This window comes from Talpa europaea (assembly GCF_964194135.1).
Source record: "Talpa europaea genome assembly, chromosome: 15".
NCBI classification, from domain to species: Eukaryota; Metazoa; Chordata; class Mammalia; order Eulipotyphla; family Talpidae; genus Talpa; species Talpa europaea.
In genome coordinates this window covers 8,634,584-8,659,507 of record NC_140083.1, presented here as the reverse complement: position 1 = coordinate 8,659,507, position 24,924 = coordinate 8,634,584, and the positions used below count along the sequence as shown (strand labels likewise).

At 49.2% G+C, this 24,924-nt stretch overlaps 1 protein-coding gene across 3 annotated transcripts in view; it reads right to left on the bottom strand.

Moving 5' to 3' along the window:
* Window positions 1–24,924, bottom strand: part of LARGE1 (LARGE xylosyl- and glucuronyltransferase 1) — a gene marked incomplete at its 5' end in the record, with an annotated part of 325,411 nt that overhangs the window by 36,348 nt on the left and 264,139 nt on the right. For 2 of the 3 annotated variants that reach the window (XM_084255760.1, XM_084255759.1), the window contains one exon: window positions 6,852–7,007. The exons of the other annotated variant lie outside the window; for it this stretch is intronic. In XM_084255760.1, coding sequence (XP_084111886.1) covers window positions 6,852–7,007 — 156 coding nt within the window. The remainder of the gene's footprint in view (window positions 1–6,851; window positions 7,008–24,924) is intronic. 3 annotated transcript variants of the gene reach the window in all.

The following is a 24,924-nucleotide window of genomic DNA, read 5'->3' as shown; positions in this document are numbered from 1 at the left end:
CCATTCTGAGTTCTCTGAGTCCCCCTCCTCTAGAGGAAGGTGTCTGTCTTGGAGGTGGGCGGAAGCAAGCCCCTGTTGCCGGCCAGCCATGAGGACCAGCCCTGGGCTCCCTCCTTCAGCCCCTCCCCGCCTCTTCCCCAACACGTGGTCCTCCAGGCTCTGGCCGCTGCAGCCGGCCCTGGGGCTCGGCCTGCCTGCCGTGTGGACGGGCGGGTGACATGTGGCTCGCATGTGAGTGCACTAACGCATTCTGGTTTTGCTCTGGGGTTTCTCTAGGACACAGCTGTTCCAACAGAGCCATCTGCTCCTGGCATGGCTGTGCCCAGCGACGCTGTAAAGTGTTTGAGAATCTGTTTATATGTGTCTTATTTTTAACTTCTAATGCAGCGCTGGTGATGCTGTTGTCTTTCCTCTTCCTGGGCTTCATATTAGGGGATGTGGCCCCACAGAGAGCCGCCACCTTTGCGGGAGGAGAGGGCTGAGCTGGGAAGCCCCAATTTCAGGGCGAGGCAGGGACCTCTTAGCAGCGAGGAGGGAAGGTGTCCGGGGCAGGTGTTCTGGCCAAGACTATAAACACCTTTTCTGGGCCTGCAGCTGTCTGTGCACCATGACCCTTCAGTTGACAACAGCCTGGGGTGGGTTTGTTGTCTGACCATCTGACAGGTGGGGAGACGGAACAGGAGAGGGCACTGAACCCAAAGTCACCCCCCGTCCCGTGGTCAGGTTTTCTGATTTCAAGTCTTCCCAATGCACCGCAAATGCTTCCAGAAAGGGATCTGTGATAGGTCATTTTGTTCAACAAAACTTATTGAGCATATAGCAGATACCAGGGAGTCTTTCAGAGGCATGAAGATAAACTGATGTGCAAAACAGATAAAAATCCCTGCAGGCACAGAGCTCACATTGGAGGGGGGCAGGACAGGGAGAGACATAATCAAATAAATAAGGCAAGAATCTAATACATTGATTGTGATAAGGGCCACCGAGGGAAGTAAAGCAAGGAATCCAGGCGGCAGGGAGTGCCGGCTCGGGCGGAGGGAGAGCTGGCTCCGGGCAGGGGTTGCAATTTTAACTTGCAGAAAGAGCACTCCCTGGTGGGTCAATATTGACACTGGTTCCTGCTTTGCCACCAGCCTGTTCTGAGCTCTCTGAGTCTCCCTTCCCTCCTCTAGAAAATGGAGATCATGTTGGCTCTGTGCAGGGTGTGAGGGAAGTCGGAACAAGGCACTGGTGAACACATGGAGCAAATGGCCGAACGACTGGTAGTCACCAACCCCGCTGCTCTGAAATGTGGTGCTACCGTCCCTTGGGGGAGACACATGGTCCTGGTCTGTCATGTTAGAGCTCGGCAGACCGGGCTTCCCATTGTGACCCATCGCCTAGGGCTGAGTGTAGGGTAAGTGATGCTCAGGCTTTTGTGCCTTTGGCCCGGCCTCTGTGGCTCTCACTTGTGGCCGTGAATGCAGGAGGTGCTTGGAAGCATGGACTCGAGGCACGCATGCCTGATGGTGGACACCTGGAGTGTGGTGTGGGCATGCACAAGCGGGCACACCTGAGCCTGAAGGCTGAGGCTATAGGGGCAGCGTCACAGAGGATGGTGCATGGCAGAGAGTGGTGCTAGAGCGGCTGTGAGAGGAAGAGGCCATGAGATGATGCCCGAGAGAGCCCAGCAAGAGGAAAGATGCCCCGGGAAGCCGGGAGGCCTGCTAGACCCCCGGCCTCCCCCTGCAGCCTGCCTGCACTACACTGAGCAAGATCCCTCTGCTCTAGCTTTGGTCTCCTTGTCTGCGACTCACGCCTACCTCCTTCGGTTGCAGTGAGGATTGAAATTGTGTTCCCTTTCTCTCGCTACAGGAAATCTCCAATTGTCAAAGGCAGGAAGAAGCAGAGAGGTGCTGGTGCAGCACAGGCTTGCCGAAGGGGCTTGGAGGGTGGCATGCAGGTTGGCACCTCCAGCTGCCTGGTGGGCTGTCCCACGGGGCCACTGGGATTGAGGCTGAGCCCAGGAGGGAAGAGTGGAACCATGAGTGTGAGTGTTGCCTGCTACAGAGACCAGGTAAGGAAACGAAGTCTGCAGATTGTCTACCGGCCTGTGATTCTGCATAAGAGTAAAAACATTGGTGTCCAGTCTTGGGTCACCATTTGCTCTTTTATTCCTTAGATATTCGCTATCCTTATAATTTAACTTCCAACATGATAATGGATGATTTTTTTAAAAAAACTGTTGGGTCTTTCTGACTTATACGCCATGGGTTTTTCTTTCTGTGGGTGCTGGGGGAAGGATGAGCAATGATGTGAATCCAGAAAGGGCTGTTCTGAAGCTGATGAGCTGAAAGTGACAGCTGTCAGAAAGGAAACTGCAGAATAAGCAACAACTAGTCGGAGGCTACTTCCTGCCAGGATGAAACGCACCTGCCCCCTCAGCCTACTCAGTGCAACCTCCATCACAGAGATTCGTTGGCTGAGTTGAGCATACTTTGGTCACAAAAGGAACAATGTGGACTGGAGCAAGACTTCCAGCCACGCTGGTCAGAACATATATTTTAATAGCCTCGCATTTAAAAAGGTGAGTTTCCCTGATCTGGAAAATTCCCTTGGGTGGAGCAAGGCACTCTTGCTGCTGAAGCATCACTCTGTGATACACGTAAATACAAAGCTTAGGGACAGCTGCAAGCTTTGGATAACCCACTGCAAGGAAACATCCAACACCGTCTGCCGGGCTGTCAGGGACCACAGGGGGTGTCCTTAGTTTTTGTTGCTCCAAAAGACAGGACTCAGATGAATGGATTCCTTACGGAAGAGAAGATTTCAGCTCACCACGAAGAAGGTGGGGTTAGCATCTGGAGCTTTCCAACAGGGGAGCAAGCTGTTGGAGGAGGTGAGCTCCCTGTCTTTGGGAGGATTCCAGCAGAGGCCAGATGCAAGCCTGTGAGGATGCTGTAGAGGATTTTTGCATGGATTAGGGGGTGGAGGATATTTGTGATTATCCAACTGTGTTTTGTGGAGTCCCAGGGTTTCTTGGATGTGCTTGAGAGGTTGGGCTGCTGAGGAAAAGGGAAAGAAATGCTAATGTATAGAATTCTAGCCTCCGTCCTGACTCCACTCAAATAATGGTACCTCATGCCTACTGAATGCTTATGGCATTACAGAAATTAACTTATTGGTTCCAGGGAGAGATGCCCAGATGGACCAGAGGACAGCAGTGCCTGCGTGCCATCAGGTACTGTTGTCCCACACCGCTGTGCGAGCCTGCTCTCTGGAACCAAAACATATTATCCCAAAATAAAAGCCCCAAATAGAGACTCTAAACCGGGGTCTTCTGCTCACCAAGGAGATGACTCCCCTGACTTCCTGTGCTTATTTATTTATTCCTTTTGGGAGCAAGGCCAGCCAAACAGCCTCTGCTTCCTACCTGCAGTGTCCTAATTGGTGGGAAACCTTCCTGGGACTGCTTGATCCTGAGCAAATGTGACAGCCCCACACATGCTTCACAGACGGGTTTCTAGGCTGCTCTGCAGCTTCCTCTCTCTGCCAGGGCTTTCTGGAAGAAATGTGAAAAACCCAAAACCCATTTCTAGAGCAACTCATTATGATCAGGCGGGTAAGGCACTATGGTTTGTGAACAAACTCATGACACTAAGCACCGTGCCTGGTGCTGAGACCTAGTTTTGGTGACATCACAAACTGCCCACGACACCCTATGACAAAGCCTCACTGTCCCCCACTTAGTAGATGGCAAACCAGAAGCTCAGAGCATTCATGTGCTTCTCTGAGTTTATTAAATAAGTGCTCTGCGATTACTAGATGCTCATACCTTATTGTCACGAAGAAGTAACACAAATGCAAAAATGAACACAAGTCCTTTAGAGTTCTCAGTGCCTTCCTTGGAATCTGCCTGTGTCAGTCCTCTGGCCTCTGCAGCTCTGCTGCTCCCTTCCTCCCACTAAATGCACTCTCCACACCCACTCACTGCTCCTTATTTGTCTCTCAAATCTCACCTCCTCCAGGAAGTCCTCCTGGATGCACCTTCTCCCCTAGTCGTGTGAAGTGCCATTCTTGGTGTCCTCAAAGCACCACTGCTACCCCGGCATGTGTCACAGTGGATAACAAGGCCCTGCTTAACTACATCCCTCCCTAGACAAATGCCTTGAGAACCAGGCTTCCAAGTGCACTGCTGCCCAGGGTCAGCAGCCCTATGTCTGGAGACTATTTGGACCAGTCTTGACTTAGTCACTGCCATGGTGGCGAGCGCCCTCTCCCAGCTTGGACTGGCCGTACAATGAAGACTTCATTCTTTGGGACCATCACCATCGGCACTGTCACAGCTTTGCTGACTTCCTCCCACAAAGCTGGGAGCAAGGGGTTTGGGCCAGGTGCCAGAGCTTCCCCTTTCCTTTCGCTAGTGTTTGCAGGTGACACTTGACATGCTGCAAAGGACCAGGGGATGGAACCCAAAGATGCCTTCCAGGGGTGCGAAGTTACAGACTCTCCTTACCTGAGTCCTGCCCCAGCAGGCTGGCTCAGCCTGGTGGAACCTGGTGGAAGGAGGGCCCGGGGGCCCACTCTCTTGATTTATGAGAGCCAGCTGCTCCTACGCCCTGTTCTTAGCACCCACAAAATTCATGTGTTCTCCCCACCCCACTACTGCCACCTAAGGTCAGAGTCCCCTTTTCGCCTGGGATGTGGCAATATCTCTAATGCTCTCCCTGCCACCGGGCTTGTCGCCACAGAGTTGACTGCTCTTTCTGGAATGTAAATCTGACCATGATGAAACCCTTTGGTGGCGATGGGGTTCAGGCTTGCTCTAAGCAGGTCTCATTCTCTGACCCTCCCGAGACACCTTATTATCTGCTTTAGCACACAAGCTACCAGCAAGGTCTCTTCCCCTCTCAACTCTGTCTGTTCTTCCTTCCCTGGTAACTTCATTCTGCTCGCTTGCTTTTCAGTTCATTCAGTAATGAAGTGCCTGTTTCTATGTTAGGGGGAGGGGACTTCAGAGGGGACAGTCCAAAGTCTCTGAGTCAGTTCTCTTACATTCTGACCTTATATTTGGGGAAAAAATTAGGACTAGTTGTTGAATAGTGACCAGGGCTGCGATGGAATGAAAACAGGGGATGTTACGATGGCAGATGGCAGATGGCAGAGCCGAGGCTCGGGCAGGAGTGTTAGGGATGGCAGTGGCCGTGGAAGTGCTGGTGGGGGAGGCTGCATCTTGTTCATGGACTCCCCAGATCCAGACAGACAACCCCCCTGATATCTCTAACAGCTGTGACGTGGCAAGCTGGTTGCAGGCTGGGGCGGGGCATCCCCAGCTCTGACCCCAGTGCCCTGCACTCTGGCACTCGCAGATTCTGAGAAGGGTGCTTGGGGACTTCTGCACCCAGATGACCCGCCAGGGGAAGGCAGGGCTGGCTTGTCATTTATAAAAGGGGTCCCACTTCACAAGACATTGCGCAGAGCCCACGGGAACGCACTGACATGGATGATTGACTGACGACTTCATCCTGCAAGGCTTTTTTATCTGAGCGTCTTCTACAGAGGGGAAATAACAGCGGCAAGAGAACAGTTCTCCTTCAGTGTTTGCAGAAAGTGCCGAATGGCACTTCGATATTGATGATGACAACCAAGACGGATCTGAGTAAAGAGAACCGAAGGAAAACCAAAGAATGGTGTTTGTCAAAATCTCTAAGTGCTTCCCAGAATCTGTGACGGAGTTCAAGTGCTTATTGGTCCTCTTTGCTTTAAAAAAGGGCAGAAACTGAGAACAGCAGAGACAGTGATGGGGAGAAGAGCTGGAGCTGGAGGGTGATACCAGGCAGCAGGGGTGGCCTCGAGCCCCATGCTCCAGCAGAGCCAGATGAGCACCTGCCTGCAGACCTTCCACTGACACCTGCATGTCACTGGGCCCCCCAAAGAATTCACATGACACCCAGAGTAATAACATAAGCCATAACAGTAATAAAACCCCGACACTCTAACTCAGCACACAACCTCCTTCCCATCTGATTTCTGCCTACGTGCTGCTCAGCCACTCCTGGTCTCTTCCTATTTGTCCCTTCCCCACATCAAGACCCATCCTGCCCCAGGGCCTTTGCACCAGCTTCTTCCTCTACTTGGAGTGAGAATGGGTAGCTTGCCTGAGATGGTAAGAGGAAGGGATTACAGCCGAACCCAGGTGCCGTGCCCTGCTACATTCTGCTGCCTTCCCACATCCTGGTCCTCAGAACTTAGTCATGGCAGCTTTGCTCCTTGATGCTGTGTGACTCTAGGCAAACTCTTAACCTCCCTGTGCCTCAATTTTTTCAGTTCTAATGGGGGGCGGGCAGAAAGGAGAGGACTTGTATGAGCAGCAACTGAGATACAACATATGAAAAAAATATCAACAGTGAAGATATGGGAAAACAGAGCAGATGATGTCAGCTAAGCCTGTGACTGATGGCTCACCTGGCACCATCTTCACCCATGCTCATCCCTGAAGGCCCAGGTTATTTGTGAAACTCTTTTGTTTCACCTCTAGCACTGATCATCCTGGACCCAGGGTCTCCTGTGTGGGCTCTACGTCCACAAAGACCCAGAATGTCTTGGCTGTGGAGAGACACTTTTTACCTGTTGTTTCCCTGGTGCTTTTGCTCATTCTGATTCCCCTGCTTGGAAACTCACTTCTGACTCACCTGGTCCAAGCCTCTCTGCCCGCTCCATGATGATCATGGAAGTACCTGCCGACCTGCGCACCAGGTAGCAAACCCCCAGGCAGGGATGTCTCTTGTGCTTCTCGGTCAGCCCTGCGCATGGCCCGGCGTCCAGCACGCTCAGGTCCTTGGCAGAGCTGCCGCCCCCGGCGAGCCACTTACATTTTCACTGTTGACATCAGCTTCACTGGGGCAGCCGAACAGTTCCCGCCTCAGGAGGTTGCCATCATACTCCAGGAAGGTCAGGTAGAGGTTGCGGAAAAACTCCACATGCTTGTTCTTCACCCGAAGTTTTTTGGGGGAGTTCCAGTGAATGACCTGGTGGGTGAGAGAGAGGCAGTCAGGCAGGGGGACCTCATGTTTGCCACAAGCCAGGCTTGGGCACTGGGACAAGAATTACTTGGGGGCTCATTCATTGATTCAGCATGAGGGGCTGTTAATGGAGCCGTTAGGAGGAAATTGGGAGTCTGTGAGTGATGTCCTGAATGGACTCCACCCCCATCTCCAAGCCAGCAAGAGCTCAGGCACGGAGGACTACAAGTCCCAGCATGCCTCAACTCAACTTCCTGCATGGGGGACTGTTAGGAATTAGGGGTGCAGCAGAGTGGCCAGGTGGACCTGTTAGACACTGAGACATTTTAGCTTTTTCAGGTTTACCCTGCACTCTGCACTGCAGTAGGACAGATGGCATCTAGCCTCATGCTGGCCACCAGCAACAACTAAATTCATTTTGTGGCTTTTCCGACACTCAGAAGCAATGTCGATGTCCTCCTGGTCGGGGTTTGCTGACCCTGGAGTTACCTACTGACCCCACCCCAGGTCTGAGTTCCTGCCCCACCCACATGGGACAATTCCCAGCTATTCCTGCTGCTCCTTCAGCTCTCAGGGTGGTAACTGTTTCCCTCAACTTTCTATTTTTGCTTTTTTAGTTACCAAGTAAATACTTGATGTCTAGTTACCATTTTTAAAGGTTAAATTCTCTTCTGGAATCACGCACAGGGTTCTGCCAGAGCTTATGGATTCACTGCCTCTTAGAGATGCGGTGAGAAACCCACCAGTTACAGCGCCCTCCACCACGTTGTGGGCACAGACGTCAGCCATATGGAGACATGACAACAGAGTGAGTCACACAAGTGTACTGACTCCCAGTGCATGTAAGTTTACACACCACTGTCATCTCTTAAATAAGCGACAGCATTGTATCTAGAAAAATGTACAAGCTTAATTAAATAATACTTTTATTGTTAAAAACGCTGACCATCATCTGATGCTGATACAAAAAATATGGCGCGAACAGACCTGCTGCCATTAACCTTCAATTTGTAAAAAATGCAGTAGCTGCAAAGCACACTAAAGCCAAGTGCAGCACAGCAGGGCATGTAGGTACAAGTAGAGCAGGTGAGCAGTGCCTGGCACAGGATGAACGTCCATAAATGCTGGGGGTGGAGGGATGTGTCCGTAAATAGTAATTAGGGTGAAACAATGGAGGGAGGATGAAGAAAAAACACTCAGAGAGCATCACAGGAGGCCCTGTGCGGGGACTTGAAGAATGGACAGGAGATCCCTGGGGAGACAGGGTGTGGTGCAGAGGGGACAGGGGCACACATGGGGCCTGGGTGGGGTGGGCAGGAGATGTGGCTGCAGAGGACAGCTGGGGGTCTCCTGTCCTGGGGGGGACGGGACCACCTGCGGAACTCAGATGACCTCACTGGAGGTTTTTAAGGAGGGGTATGATTGACTCTGGGCTTAAGGAAGATGACTCTGGTTACAGAGACGCGATGGAAAAGATGTGGGGCGGCACCAGGGACACCAGAGGCAAGTCCACTGTCCTCTCCAGCAGCGCTGCTCATGCCCTTGGCTGGAAGCTCAGCTAAGGAAGACACTTCACCATCGGTTTTATGTGCTGCCTTCCTGAATCTTCACCACGACTCTGGCCAGGAAAGCAATTTTAAAGATGAAGAACCCTTGGAGAAGTAACCTGCCCAAGGCCTCGAAGCTGGGGTTCAACATGAGCTTGAATAAATTGGATTCCAGAACTTATGTTTGCATCCACTACACAGAGAACAAGAGATGACAGGTATAAAAAAAAGACCAAAACCCCTTTTCATGCTTTGTCATCACACAGAGTAGACAAGATGCATCTTCCCTATAGTTTCCCTCTCCCCTCAGCCTCTCCTCTGCCAGGCAGAGAAATAGCCTATCTGAGGAGGAGGCAGTGGGCATCAGGGGTTAGTCCTTCCCCTGTTGGGGCACCTGTAGAGGGCCCGGTACCTGCTGTGCAGAGAGAGGTCTAGAAAATCCATCTAACCTCAGTCCTCTCTCAGGTTTGCTGCACGGCATCAACAGACCTTGAAGTTGTCTGGGTAACCTCTACAAGGCCAAGTCGCTCTCTTAGGGTGCCACAAAGGACAGCAAACTGACACAGTCCCATTCACATGCTCTGCCCTCCAGTAATCAGTGATGGCTCAACAGCAGAGCAAGAACCGGGGCATCAGGCCAGTTTAGACTTGAATCCCAGCTCTGCTCCTAACTCAAGGTGGGCATCTTCTTCCTTGGGCAACCTGCTTCTGGGTTTTTTTTTTGGGGGGGGGCTCAGTTTCCTGATGTGCAAAGTGGGAATGAGGGGCTCTTCAACTTCCAGAGTGACAAAGAGGGCTACACAAATGCTGAGCATAGTGCCTGCATGTCAGGGTGACTCCACCTATGTGGGTTCTCTTCCCCATTCAAAGATGGGAGCAGCAGCCTGCACTGCTAGCGTTCTCCCACCTCCTCCCGCTTGCCAGCATGATCCACAGCAGCGTTCAGTAAGGGAGCAGGTATTTAGCATTCAGGAGCATGCAGAAAGGGTCAGCAGACTCTGCTTGGGGTGAAGTCACCTGGCGGCACCTGCATTTCAGGGGAAGAATGAATGTGCAGTATGTGTTTCCCTTCCTGTGCCTTTTGAAGAGGGTGAGAGGGAAGACTCCCCTAAGAAGACAACCAACCTGAGCCCGAGAAGGTCCCAGGCCACGCATTAAAATAATTGCATGCGAGCTGGTGTCACTCACTCCCAGTGGGGATCACGTCTTTGCTGCAAAGGAATCTGGTGCCTGCCAAACGCTGAGCCAGCAGGAAGGTTGAAGGATGTGCATCTGACTCAGGAAACTGGACTTCCCCAATAGGGAGAAATTTCAACCAAGTGAAAATAAGGGCTGGCCTGTGGGCCCCCAGACAAACAAATCTTTACTGTAGCACGCACAAATCTGTCAGGCCCTTTGGAGACACTCTCGCCCAGTTAGTCCCACTGTCCATTTCTCAGAGATGACTTGCACATCTCATGGCTGGTAAGTTGCAATGCCGAGACACAAAGCCAGTTCTCAACCCTCAACCTGGTTCCTCGTTGCCATTGTGCCCGTGTCCATGCGCTGAGTATCTACAGATGGGGAGAGGTTTACAGAGAAGTGCTTTGCCCGAGATCACACGGTGGGTTTGGGCCAGGTCAGGGCTGGGACGAGGACACAGGTCTCGTGCGTCCACCCAACTTGGGCCATTACCTACCCCACCACACCTCAGTCTGCCGTGTCTGCCCACATCTGGATTAGTGTATCATCTACAGCAAATGCTGGTGTGTAGAAACAGCAGCAAGGATTAAAGGAATGTAGAGGAAGGTGTGTGTGTGGGCGGGGGGCGGGGGGAGTCACTGGCAGGTGAATGGGATTTGGAAAACTGCAATCCGGCTACCCTCTGTAGATAAGCACACTTAAAGATGATGATTGTATGAATTTACCTTTTCACTGGGTTTTAATCATGAGAACATAGAACACTCCATTCTCCTGTGCTAAATTCTGGAGAAATAAATCACTGATCTAGTACCCTTTCTACATTAGACATTAGCCAGGGCTGACCTGTGGGCTCACGCAAATGCCTGCTCACGTTCAGTCCTCAAAACAGCCTGGGAAGGTTGTTCTTATTATTGTCTCTGTTTTACAGACAATAACCCTGAGGCTCAGACTGGCTCATTAAGCAACCAAAGCTTTTTCTTTCTACCACGTCAAATGATTGCCAAAGATGAGCCAGGCTCTGATGGGCTGTGAGCACGGAGATGGACATAAGAGAGCAGAACTCCCTTTCTGGAACTTACGACTAAGAGGGAGAGGCAGGCATTACATAACCGTGCATTTTATTTATTTTTTTAATTTTTTTTTTAATAGAGGCATGTTTATTTATTTATTTATTTGTTTGTTTTGTTTATACATGCACTGGGTACAGTCAGAAGCGCGGGAGGGTGAGAGAATCCACCAGAGCCAGAGAGGGGAGCAGAGCAGGCAGAAGGACTGAAGTACACTGCTGAGGGGAGCAGCGGGCGGCAGGAGAGGTCTGCGCGCCATGTGGGACCCTCCTCCGGTGGCCGGGGAGCAGCCGGGGATCGAACTGGCGGCGCGGAGGCCGCGGGCAGCTTCGCAACCCAGCGCTCAACCACTGCGCCACCGGGGAGGCCCCATAACCGTGCATTTTAAATGACAAGTATGATAAGTGGTTTTTTTTTCCTTGTCTAAAAGATAATCTTTAAATATAAATATATATATCTTAAATCTTTAAATATAAATATATCTTAAATCTTTAAATATAAATATATATATATATAACATCATTGTTCATTCTTGTACAATGTATGCTTATATGCTCTCTCCTTTTAGGTGTAGTCCCTGTGAAATTCCCACCACCAATTCACCCGTGAACTATCACCAGAGTTCCTTGTGCTCTTCTCTTGCCTGTTTTGATCCCTCTTCCTGTCCCAAACAACATAGTCAAAAAATGGGCAGAACTAAAAAGACATTTCTCCAAGGAAGAAATGCAAATGGCCAACGGGCATATGAAAAAATGTTCAACATCACTTGTCATCAGGGAAATGCAAATCAAAACCACAATGAGATACCACCTTACACTAGTGAGGATACATATTAAAAAAAAAACAAAACCCAAAAAACAGGCAACAACAAATGTTGGCGAGGATGTGGAGAAAAAGGAACTCTCCTACATTGCTGGTAGGAATGCCAACTGGTCCAACCATGGTGGAGAGCTGTGTGGAGATTCCTCAACCTACTAAAAATGGAGCTCCCATATGACCCAGCAATTCCACTCCTAGGAATCTACCAAAGAATGGTAATTGCTTTTAAAGAAATGTTAAGGAGAGGTTACTAGTGACTGCCTTTGGGTTGGACCACTTGACAAACAGAGAAACCAAGGCCCAAGGTGAAACACTGACTTGCCCAGAGTCACAAGGCAGAGTGGGAAGTGGAGACAAACTTCCGGGGCTACTGTTGCTTCCACTAAACCACTTACCAGCCTGAGAACCCCACTCAGGATTAGTATCACTGATTATTTTTATCAGGGCTTGTCTGACTGCTGAGAAGAGTCATTTCCTGGTCCCTTGAGGGGAGACTCACCCATCGCTGCTGGCTGGGGGGCAGCACGCTGTAGTATAGATGACATTTACTGACAAACTTTCCTACATGACATGGAGTGACTGGAGAATGTGCCCAAAATAGATTTTCGCACGGAGCTGGTAAGTACATATAGGTCTACAGGACTCGTGATGAAAACCTATCAGAACTGATGCCACTTGCCAAGGCACATCAGCACAGGCGAAGCTATTATTATTAGCAGCTAACATACACTGGATGCTTGCTGTCAGGCGCTGTTTCTGAAGACTTCACCTGTCACAGCTCAGGTATTCTTTATTTAACACGGTCAGTGGTGATGGTCTCCGGTCCCACCTTACAGGTGAGGATAGTTCTGAAAATTGCCACATGTTTCACAGTGAGAAAGCAGAGAGTTAGGATTCAAACTCAAGCAGGCAGAGATATTAGGAATCTGTCCTTCTTCTCCTATGAAATGACTCTGCTTTCAGAAATGAATGTGAGATTACCGAGTATAGGATCATGAGTGGACCTGCCTTTCCTTTCCACAGAGTCCCACCCACCCCTGGGATAGAAGGGCTGCAGGGTGACTTGGGACTTTCAGATTCGGGGCTGAACCTCCAGGGGCAGGAGGCCGAGAGGGGAACATGCAGGTTGCATGCAGGCTGGACTGTGGAAGCTGTGGTGTTGGGGTCCCCATGGGTGCGGTCTGGCTGGGTCTGAAGCATCTGAGGATCTGTGCAGACTTGAGAGTCAGCCTGCAGTGAGCCAGGCATTGACAGAAATTGATTACTGTCCAGGAAACTTAAACATCATCTGGGAAGATGGTGGAAGTCAATGTGATTAAAGGAGAAACAGAAAACTCTATCACCCATCAAAGGCACAGGAGAAAGCAAGATCTACAGGAACAGGGCGTTGAGCAGAGCACCATCACCACTCGGCGCCTGGAATACTCAGAACCCAGAGGGTTCACACAAATAATTCCTAGTGTCTAAGTGCCAAGAAATCAGAGACTGCACAAATGCCTGCTGAAAAAGAACAGGGCCTTCTGCCCTCAAGTTCCTCCACTGCACTTTTTTTTTTTTTTTAAGATTTATTTGTACAAGCACTGGGTACAGTCAGAAGCACGGGAGGGTGAGAGAATTCACCAGAGCCAGAGCCGGGAGCAGAACAGGCAGACTGACGAAATACACTGCTGAGGGGAGCAGCGGGCACGACAGGAGAGGTCTGCACGCCATGTGGGACCCTTGCCGGTGGCTGGGGATCGAACCAGCGCTGCAGAGGCTGCGGGCAGCTTCGCAGCCCAGTGCTCACCACTGCACCACCAGGGGAGGCCTTCCACTACACTTTTGTAAATCTTCCCGACTACTGGGAGCAGAAGGATGCCTCTAAGTATGTCTCTCTTTTCTACCCTGTTCTTCATTCTTAACAGAACACCAATTCAATTTGTAGTTACAATGTCCCCAGACCCTGTGAATGGGTCATGATTCATTTAAGATCTAAGCTAATCATGATGATCCTGTTCTCTGAATTCCCAGATACCCTTACAGCTTGGGGTGGTCATGGACCCAGAATTACCCTGCCCCTCAAATTCATGGAGGAAGCAAGTATTTCATTTCCTAATATAAAGTTTGGGGAACATGCCATTCTCCTCTCACCCTGCCTACTTTCTGTTGTGAACAAACATGTGATGACTGGAACCCTGACAGCCATCCTGTGACGATGAGGGAGAAGTCTCCACCTTGCTGATCTACAAACCTCACAGAACATGCGAGGCAGTTGCTGGGTCCTTCCTTAGTACTCCATAGATTCGTACACTTAGCTCTATTAGAGAACTCATTGCATGCTCCTGTAATTATTTATTTACATGCCTGCACCTGGCAGTGTTAAAATGTGAATTCTGGGCTGGCATGGAGCATGACTTATTATTCTTCTCTGAGCACCATAGTGCCTGGCAGGTAGTTAGTATTCATCCGCTGCCCTTTGGTTCAGGAATGGAAATTGTAATGATGACATTCTGTCTATCGACAGCAAATCAGTTATAAAAGTCTATTCATGTGGACTTTACCATGGAGAAATATATTCCCTTTTCATCATCTATGGGCCAAACAGCCTGTCATTTTTTCTTGGAGTTTAAGCTCCCTCTGCTCTCCCCTTGTTTGTTATCTCAAGGAGAAGGCCAATTTTTTTTCACCAGCCCCCTTCCTAGCCGAGCCACGAGGGACAAGCAGGCAGACCCACATGCCAGTGCCAGCTCCAGAACAGCTGGGAGACCTACACTCCGCTGCCTAACACCAGGGAGATAGCCACACCTGTAAAAGGGACATAGCAGCAACTACCAGCCTTCTGTGGTCAAGATCAAGACTGGTAGAGCGATGGATCTGAGCGCACATCACAGTGAACATTAAGCTACAAAAGAAAACTGGCGTCGGACTTCACAAAACAGCCCTTGTAGGAAGACTGGAGGGAAGCAAGTCTCTATGGGAGAAGGAGGACTAAGAAGCAAGATTTAAAACAGGGACGGCAGGTCGTCACAGATCTTGGGACAAGCGGGCAGGAAGGGGGCGGGCAATTCAGGTCAGAGACACATCAAGCAGGTAGGGAGTGGGGGGCTGGCTAGACTTCAAGGAGAGACCTGAAGGGGGGGTGGCCCAGGAAGATCACCACTTTGAGTTTCACCTGAGTGGGAGAGGTTGGCGAGGGCTGACAGGCAGGGAACAAGGCCTGTGCCTCCCCTGCTTCTTCCAGGTCCGTCACCCCGACCATTCTGCAGTGTACTTGAACTTGTATTTTCCAGGCTCTTGAAAGGAAACAATACTGCTTCAGAGGATGGAGGTGACAAAAGATGTAAAGGCATCCACCATGGAGCCAGGAGCAGGCTGTGCTTAGCACACAGGAGTCTCTGGAATACACCTACTTCACTTCCAGGGAATATTTTCTAAAGTGACCTTCTGTCTCTAAAACCCAGACAGCTGTCTCCTTGAGTGCAACATGCACGTTTGATGCAGAACAGCATGCACTGGGCAGGCATGACCAGGGTTTGTTGATTGACAATGGAATCCACTCCATTTTATCCCCCTCATCAACTGCTGAGGATTTTATTCTGTCTTCCTTCTCCCTTCCCATTCCTGACGCCTGCCATAAATAACAAGAGCAGCCTTGATAATTAGACTTCCACCCACAAATACTCTGACTTTTGGCCACCTTAACACAGGCTTCTGTTGTTTCTTGGTTTTTACAAGTCCTGGGGAAAAATTTTTTTCTCAGACAAAAATGCATCATTACCCAGGAATGGGGATAAATAAAAACAGACTAAACTCAGTGATTTTTTAGTCTCCTTGTCTGGAAAATATAGACAGTCAGGCCAGTGCACGAATCCAAGGCCTTGTCTGTACTATATCCTATCATTTCTTGTTCTGTCATCTGGAACATTTCTTATTTTTCCTTGCCTGAGGAGGTAGAGGTTCAAGAGCGGGGAAAAAAATGACAACAAGAAAATGAATACCTTTCATACTACTCAGGGCTGGGAGGGTCAGGAATCCAGAAGACCCTGTTACAGTGTTGAATGTTCAACCTGTTTGATGCTTTTTGTTTGTTTTTGTTATGAAAGGGGCTGGGTAACCAGCACTTCAAACTGGATTCCTGAACATTCAAAGAGTTCTCGAGGGCAAGAAATAGACGAGGGAGGCAGTCGGTGTCAGAATCCTCAGTGAAAGTTGTCTATGGTTTCTCTGCAGACAACCAGCCAAAGACTGGTGGGTGACGACCAGCCCCGTGTCCTTCCTCTCTATGCAGAATTACTTGCTACTGAGACTTAACTCACATCTCACGGAATCCCCGCAGCGTCCACTGAGGAAGGCTGCTGGTTGGAGGACAGGAAGGATGTGGGGAGCAGATTCCACCCCTAGAGGTCAGCATGGAGACCTGGAATTCTATCAGGGTTGGTTGAGGAGCAGTTGGGTTTGAGATCCAGTGGGATTTTACCAATTTGGGGGAAGATGTGTAATGGGCCTGGGGTGGGTGGACACATGTCATTTTGGGCTTGGAAAGTCTGGCAGAGGCAGCTGGTTTCCTGGCTCCCAGCAGGCACCGTCTGTAGAGGCTCATGTGCCTTCCTGGGTGCCGTTTCACTCCTTTGCAGCAAGGCATGCTACCTCCTTCCTGCATTTAGTTGGGATCTACCGACCAGAAGTGGGACCCCGCCATACAGGCTCACCAGTGAGTCGTTCCTAACTACCCCCAAGAATACCAAGACAGGCTTAGGCATAGGCATGTGTCCAGGAAGGGTCTGGGATCTCTTCCGCAGAGTGACCGAGACAGGCGTCTCTCTCCAACCTGGCCTCAGGCTCACATGTCCCTACTTTGGTATCTTCCCAGCACGTTTACCACCTGAAATGACCCATTTCATCACCTGTTCTCTTGTCTAAAACCTTCTTCCTGCACTAGAATATCAGCCCAGGACAGCGGAGCCTGCATTGCCTGGCTCACTACTACACACCAGTGCCCAGAACAGCCCCGGCTCTGAGCAAATGCGTGCCCGCTGCCTCTGCAATCAGTGGGCTCTGCAAGCTGGCTAGGGTGCAGGCAGCAGGGAGCAGCATCAGTGGTGGGAGAGAGAGACAGAGATGCACTGTTGTTCCTTTACCTGAACAGCCATATCTGTGTGATGCAGGGCTCAGGATATGGAGATGCCCCGAGGTTACATGTGCCCAGGTAAGTGTTTACCAATATCCAATTTTAGTGTATTTCACAATATTGTTTCACAATAGCAAAAATATTACAATGAGCTTCACGAAATAAACTAATGGCTTACAGGAGTCTTGCATTATAACTCAAAGCACAGAGTACATGATTGAATAAATAACAAACAGGGAAATGAGATAATGTTCCTTAAAGAGCCCCGAAGCAAAAGTAGATTCTCTCCCCCACCCCAAGCAGTGAAGCTTAATCTTTCCACTTAAAATAAATGTGGCTGGATATAGAGACTCACTTCAAAAAAATAAAAAAGATTTTAAAGTATGAACAGCAAAAATATCTCATAACTTTAGAGCAGGGAAAGCTGGACATGCAGCTGGACCTGGTAGGACAGATGATGCCCAGCAATGTCCCGTGGGGAGCCAGTTGCTCCTGACATGATGTGGCAGGAAAGTCCCTTTACCTGGGAGATTCTTTACAACAACCCATAACAGCCGTGGCACCACAAGAAAGCACACTGGATGCTTAAATCTGAGGGACATCTTATCAACCACCTGACCCATTCGCTCTACACGATCATAAACAACATGGACAGATGATGAGGCTGAGCAAGCAGCACAAGGACAGGACCCTGGCCCGAGGCCACACCAGCCTATAGCTTAGGGAGCAGCGAGGCAGCAGTGCTGACCGGTGAGCTGGGCAGGTTAGCCATTGTTCTGGAAGGTACTATCAGGGTGACAGGACAGTCAGTATCACTTGCACAACTTTCCTGTAACTCTATGATTCTACCAAATACAAGCGCATATTAACAACAAACACCAGTCTACCAAGGAGTTGTATGTCGAGAATACCAACAGGACAGGCTCACGTGACAGGTCAGGAAAAAGCTGAGCTGACAGTTCTCCCAAAATGAGCTTTTCCTCAGCTACAGACATATCCACCTAATTAGAATTGACAAGAAGTTGGAAAAAAAAAAATTCTCAAGACTATTCCAAACCTGGATTTACAATCACCATCATTAAGAACTTTATCCCAAGAGTGCATTATCACCTAATGTTAGTCCAGAGAGGCGTGATTAGCAAGATATTTAAAATAAAGCATCCAGAAGATGAAGACAAGTCTCCACAATTTTTGATGATATTTAAAAAGTCTTGTGATCGTCTAGAACTTTATAATATATCTCCCAACCCTGTGAAAAGAGTTTAGAAGTCTCTTTAGAAGGGTCTTCCTACATAAAAATGAAAGGTAATAAAATCCAATGGGGGAAAAGCTTGTTTTTCCTGCTTTGGCGAAAATGTACATATATGCTGACGATAACACGGTTACAAAGTGAAGGCAATTCTTCATCAGACAATCTCGTGGCAAGAACCATAGAAAATAAATGCCGAAGGCCTAAAGGAACGGGTGATGGAACAAACTACATGGGAGCTTGGCTAGAGAGAGAAAGGAAGATTTTCGGGTGTGTCAGCCACCTGCTGCAAGACTCCGTTTAGGTAACAAAATGCCCAAAGAACAGCTTTTCAGAGAGCAGGAAGGAGAGATGTCCTGGAGAAGCTATGGGCAAACATGGAAGGCAGTTGCTTTGATTGGAATAACAAAAGGATCCCAAGGAATCCTATATTAAACTCGTTTGCAGCAGGACAGATAAGCAAGTTTGCAAGAAGGCCCTTGAAATCAGCATGCACAGGTACAATGGGATGTTGTCAATTTGGTTTTCTAAAGATGAGATGGAAAATATGATAGAATTTTTACGCTTTCTAAAGACACGAGGAATAACAAAGGAAGTGTTCATGACCTACAGCTTCCCTGGATAAATCATAGCAAAGAAGTTAAAATAGACAGCATACAAAAGATGAGTCACGGATTCCTGTTTTTATGAAAAAACCTTATCTGCGGTCTGTTATCGCCCACTTTTGGGAAAAAAAAAATACACACCTTTAATTTCACCTCTCGATGTAAAGGAGTGAGAAAGTAACTGCTTTAGCAAGAAAGATTTAGGGGTTTTAGAATATAAGTGTACGCAATTGTTTCCATCATTAAGATGATTTTGAGGTTAAAAGTGAGGTGTTAACTTTCAAGCCCCTCATTGTTCTACACTTAGAAGCTGCAGTGTTTCAATGCACACACATGCCAGATAGTGTTTTAATTGGGCTTCCCTTGCTCAAAATCCCTTTCTTCTTGATACCCTGGATTATGTAGGCCAGTGTATGTATATATATTTTTTTACAGTGGGGCTCGAAGGAAACCGCCCTGGAAGGCTTGCATGGTCAAAGGTGTCGGCTCTGTGTGGACCCAGAAGAAGTGTGGGAAATGCTGGAGATCCATAAAATTGAACAGGTTTCCTTCCTGTGGGCCTTCATAACACGGAATTTGCATATAGTATGCAGAACTCCCTCCCCAACCCTCCCTAGACATCCCACTGACAGTTCTCAGAACTGTTTGGATACAAAGTGCTATTATAGGGTGAACTTTCCAGAGGCATTGCTGCTTCTAGGAATCTTGATGTTTCCGGGAATAACTGCATCTAAACTTCATCAGCTGTGCGTAACGACGAGATGGGAAACTTCAAGCAGTAGCACCCAAAGGAGCTAAACCCTGAAAGTCACCAAATGAGCCAAGAACGGGTGGGTGAATGTTGAGGGAACACAAAAAACTAAAGCTTGAAATTGGCCAAATCCAACCCTCTCCCCACCCCTGCTGAGCAGATTGTTCCATCAGCCCCAAGATGAGGTTGTAAATTTCAGGGCGCATACGGCTGGGTCACAAACCAGTGCTCAGCCCGGACAGGCCACCTTGCCTCTGTGGGTCCCTATTTTCTGCCTGGGAAATGAAAGGAAGAAGGAAACTTGCTTATGTGATTTGCTTCCCAGCGGACTGAAAACTTCTCGGAGAAAGAGTGGCCATGGTCCTGATACTCTAACAGAAATAATACAAGGCTGACCACACACCTCCTGGCTCAATACCAATGGCTTTACGACCCTCCCCATCTGTCCACCTCCTCTGCGCAGTGGTGACCACTTCTCAACTTTCTCAGATGAGGATATTGGACGGAGAGCCGTGGAAGACCCCACCGGCAGCCCTACAGCCTGGCCCATGGGAGATGCTCTGCACTGCCTGCGGGGTGAATGAGAGATACCTCGGCGTGAGCCACGAGCAACAGAACCAAAAGCCAGGCTCCGGGAACAGGGGCCAGCTGCCTCCCGTGTAATGCTGGACTCCCCGAGTTTATTAGTTTCAGGGGTGCACAGAGACAGTAACACACCAAGGGCCCCTGGATTTGGGTCTTACGATGAAATTAAACCAGCACTGGCCTAGAATGAGGAGAGCCCTCCTGGCTTGGGGGTGGTAATTCTAGACATTAGATCTCCCCCTAAGCAACTGTTTTTCCTTCCTCAATCCATCCTGATCTCGCAAAATCAACCTTACAATTCATCATTCTTATTACCCTTTCTCGGCTTCCCTCTGCCTCATTTTTCATTGTAGTCTGCTTAGCGAGGGTATGCTCAGTATGCTAATGCATGGCAGCCCCTCATCTTCCTCAAACGATGTGAAAACTGACACATCTCTAAGTATTATGAAATGTTTTAAACCTGGAGTTATGTGCTGCTCTTTCATGCAAATGGTAGATTGCCTCTAGGAACACACCCGTTTCCCTCCTTTGGATGACATGCTTTCTCGAGGTTTTTCTCGTCTCCTTTAGATATTTTCTTTCAAAGGTACTTCCCAATTTATGAGTAGGCAGGACTCTAAAAATTCAGCCCCCCTGACTGTTGCTTACAATTCAAATATTCTCGCAAGGAGACAATGCTGTGTTCATTGCTCCGGGATTAGCCCTCAAAAATCCATTTCACACAAAGAGGACAATCTTAGAGAACTCTCTCATCGCAGGTGAAAAGCTTTCCTAGGAAAATATGTCCAGGGAGGACTTAGTCCTGTGTCAGATGGAAGAGCTTCGGACTGAGAGTCTGACAGGTGAGTTTGAGCTGTCAAACTCGACTCTGTCATAGTTACCTGTGTGCTCCCAGCACACTAGTGACAGATAAATCTTAATCGGTACGACCCTTCATTTCCTGATGTCTAAAATGGACTGGATGATATTCACCCCACATGTGATACGCCTGTAAATATTAGGGATACCGTTGCAGCCCAAGCTACCAGGAAGACTGCATTTTATCCTTGCAGGTCCCGGCCACAGTTCCCTTCCTCAGAGATGTGTTTCCTGGAAGTCCCGGGACGGACATGTTTTTTTTAAAGATTTATTTATTTATGCACACAAGAACTGGGGTGCAGGACAGAGGTGTGGGTAGGTGGGTGGGTGAAAGGATTCACTAGAGATAGACTGGGGGGCAGAACAGGAGGAGTGACTGAAATCCACTGCTGAGGTGGTTAGTGGGCAAGACAGGAGAGGTCTGCTGCGCCATGTGGGTAGCTCCCTGGCTGGGGATGGAACCTGCGCTGCAGTGGCCGCAGATAGCTTCATAGTGCTGTATCTTAACCCCTTGCGCCACCAGGGAGGTCCCTGGGCATGTTTTTGCAGCGATGGTGTGGCCTGTGCCTAACCTGCATGAGGGTCTCCATGCTCCCTGTGCAGCCCTTGTATTTACTCCCCACTCCAGGGGAGGAAGAGTGGCCCCCATGACTACTAGGGAGGGGCAGCAAGAGTTGGAGGCAGGAGAGATGTGGAGGATGAGGAAGGAGGCTCCAGGAGTTCTCAGAGACGCCAGGGCTAGACCCTCCACTACTTCAAGGCCGGTCCTCGCTGGTTCTGGCCAGGGCATTCCTCTCTAGTAATCCGCTGACCACGCAAGGACAGGAACACAGTTCCAGAGACACTCTCCCATTGTCCTTTCTCTCCACTAGCATGGGGCCCTTTGCCTGGTCTCCTGTATGGTCCCAGGAGGGAGAAAAAGAAGCTTCTTGGGGCCCCTCCCTTTTAATTGAAGACTCATCTAGGGAAGGCTGAGTCATGGAGATTTAGGATTAAGAGATAAAAATGAGGTCTCTGAAACACAAAAGACAGAGATAAGTTCAAGTGCTATTTCTATGGAACACTCAAGGGCCCAGGCTGACCACAGGGCCATGGATAATGGCCTCCATATGATCAAGAATGTAACTGAGCCTGGGAGAGGTGAAGTGATTTGCTCAAGTCCTACAGCTGGTAAGAGGTAAATCTGACATTAGAATTCACAGAATTGCTTGGCTCCAAAAGCCCATATACTACTTCTGCCTCCTCGGTGAAACCATTAAGGCCCTAAGCAGTTCTCCTAACCAACCTCTGTGCAGCATGGCGGTCTCTCTGGGCACCCCGGGCATGCAGGTGTCGAGCTCCGTGCTTGCCAGGAGCGAGCTGTGTTTGTTACCAAAGATGCTTTTATGCCACTTGTATTTCTAATGTAATTGGAAATGTAATTAATTGTTATTTGAATTAGGTGAGTGCAAAAAGAGAGTCGGTATTTCCATAAAAGGCAAGCTAAACGCTTTGGAACCACTTGATAAAAAGAAGTGTCTAAAAGCAACTGCCTGTCGGATTAGGTGCAGGTGATGTGACTATAAAAGAGGTGGAAGAGGGAAATGCAAAAACCCAGGGCTGTCCTTCCACTGTCTGGTGAGGGTCCTTAGGTGTTGCACCACATTGAGCAAGGACATTGAGAACCACCCACGATGCACAACAGGTGCAGTTAGAGATGACACGTCCCTCCATCAGCCGTCGGAAAGACCAGGTGTCGGGGGAAAAAACAGGTAAAGTGTGAGTGGGTGGAGAGCAGAGCTGAAGGCCCACCTGCTTACTCCCCAGAGAGGAGCCTGCACACCAGCACCTTCACCCACGTTGAACGTGATGGACGGAATCAAATAAAGAATGAGAGGAAGGTGAGAAGGAAAAAAATGACAAACAGGCGCCTGAGCCTGGAATCTGGGCCCAGGTTGCGCTGGACATGTCACGTGCTTGGACCAGCTCTTTGGTCTCCTGGACAATGTCCAGGCACTGATATGATCCAGAAGGGGAAGGGGAGGTTCTTACCTGCCCACGCCTCTCCCTCATCACTTAGCCGCCTCTGTACCTGCAGGACACACCTCTTTTCTATTTGGTCCTATTTTAGGATTTTGCATAAGATTTTATTTGATGTTTCGGAGTAAAATGACATCCAGATGCTTTTTTAGCTCTATCTAAAAAGGTCTGAGTTAAATTTGATTTGACTCCATCTATGTGGTTCTACGATTAGACACGCTTCCACTTACACCCAGAACAGGCTTCCTAAGAGAGTTTGTGAATCATTTCACCTGATAGGCTCCGAGGGACAAGGGTTACGGAACCCGAAAGCAGCACCAAAGTGGCACAGTATCCCGCCGCAGCCACAAGCAAGATCCTGGGGCTTCACTTGTGTGCCAGCACCACCACTGCAGAGCCCACCACTGTGCCCGGCACACAGACACCACTCAACACAGAAGCGCATTGGTACAGACGTGCTGGGTGAAGGGCACGGAGAATCACTTGGAGACCTAGCGCTGGAGGCTTCTATAAAACGTCTGAGTTGAGAGTCGACAAGTAAACAGCCTCCTCTAATTCACGATGCCTTCTCCTTTTCTTTCTGTGGCTGCCAACGGAGAGGCTCTCAGATACCATGCCAGACAGCCTCAAGCGCCGTCTGCTGTCTTAATGAGACTCATACCAACCCTCCTAAGGAAAATCAACTTCATAAAACAGCTGCCAAGGGCCACCTCCTACTACCACGATTTTTTTTGGTGGCAAATTTACCTAATTTGACCATTTTAGCCAGTTTAAGGGTGGAGCTTGATGCCCCAAGTACATACGGGTTGACACCCAGCCCCTACCACTGCCTACCTCTAGAATATCTTCATTTCTCCCCAAGGAAGCTGTGTGCCCACTCACCCCAGCTCCTGGTGACCTCCACTGTCCTTCTGCTCTGTGTGTTTGCCTGTTTTACGTGACTCACATCAGGGTCATCATCTGTTTGTCCTTCTGCCTTTGGCTTATTTCACTCATCACATATTCAAGGTTCCTTCATGCGAAGCCTGTGTCAGAATTGCCTGCCCGATTAAGCCTGCCAAGGTTTTGTGTTGCACTGATTTTGGCAAAAGTTCATGTTTTCATTTTTGATAGGAGAAAAAAAAGCTTGCGTGTTGATCAGTCTCCCATGCACCTTCCAGGTCAAGAAATGCCATTTAGGATAAGGACACAGGCCTGTGCGTCACTCTGTCACCCTCTGCCCCCGACAGCTAAACCTGCAGCTCAGACAGAGGCCCCTGTTCTCAGACTTGACCAGTCACATCCACCCCTTACACTGTCAAATGGGCACCCCCATTGATTTTACGAGGGGCTGATGTGAGTTCCTGGTAGGCTTGCGTCCATCCTAACTCCTACCTGCAGTACTCGGGGATCCATTGGGGTCACCTGAGAGTAGAGTGTCCTGCTCTTTGAATTGGGTGCTGGGCAAAGATCTCTGGGCTTAATTTTCACTTAATGGTTTAAAAAAGAGGTTGCACATCTTTTCAAATGTCTATTGGCCATTTTCTTTTTTATTTTTTTTAAAGATTTATTTTTATACAAGAACCGGGCTACAGGCCAGATGCACGGGAGGGTGAGAGGATTCACCAGAGACAGAGCGGGGAACAAAACAGGCAGACTGACGAAATACACTGCTGAGGGGAGCAGCGGGTGAGACAGGAGAGGTCTGCTGCACCATGTGGGCTTCTCGCTAGTGGGCTGGGATCGAATCGGCGCTGCAGAGGCTGTGGACAGTTTCACAGTTCTGCACTCAACCGCCTGTGCCACCAGGAAGGCCCAAGATTTATTTATTTATGCATACAAGAGCTGGGGTGCAGGCCAGAGATGTGTGGTGGGTGAGAGGATTCACCAGAAACAAAGTGGGGAGCAGAACAGGCAGATCTACTGAAATGTCTTGTTAAGGGGAGCAGCAGGCAAGACAGGAGAGGTCTGTGGCACCATGTGGGTCAGCTCCCTGGTCATTCAATAAAATGACTCTATCTTTGACACGCTATTTCTTATTAATTGGCAGGAGTTCTTTGTATATTTTCCTTACTAGTCCTTTGTTAGTTATGGGTGTTGAAAATCTCATTTGTTCTTTGTGATGTCACTTTGATGGAATGAGTAATTTCAATGG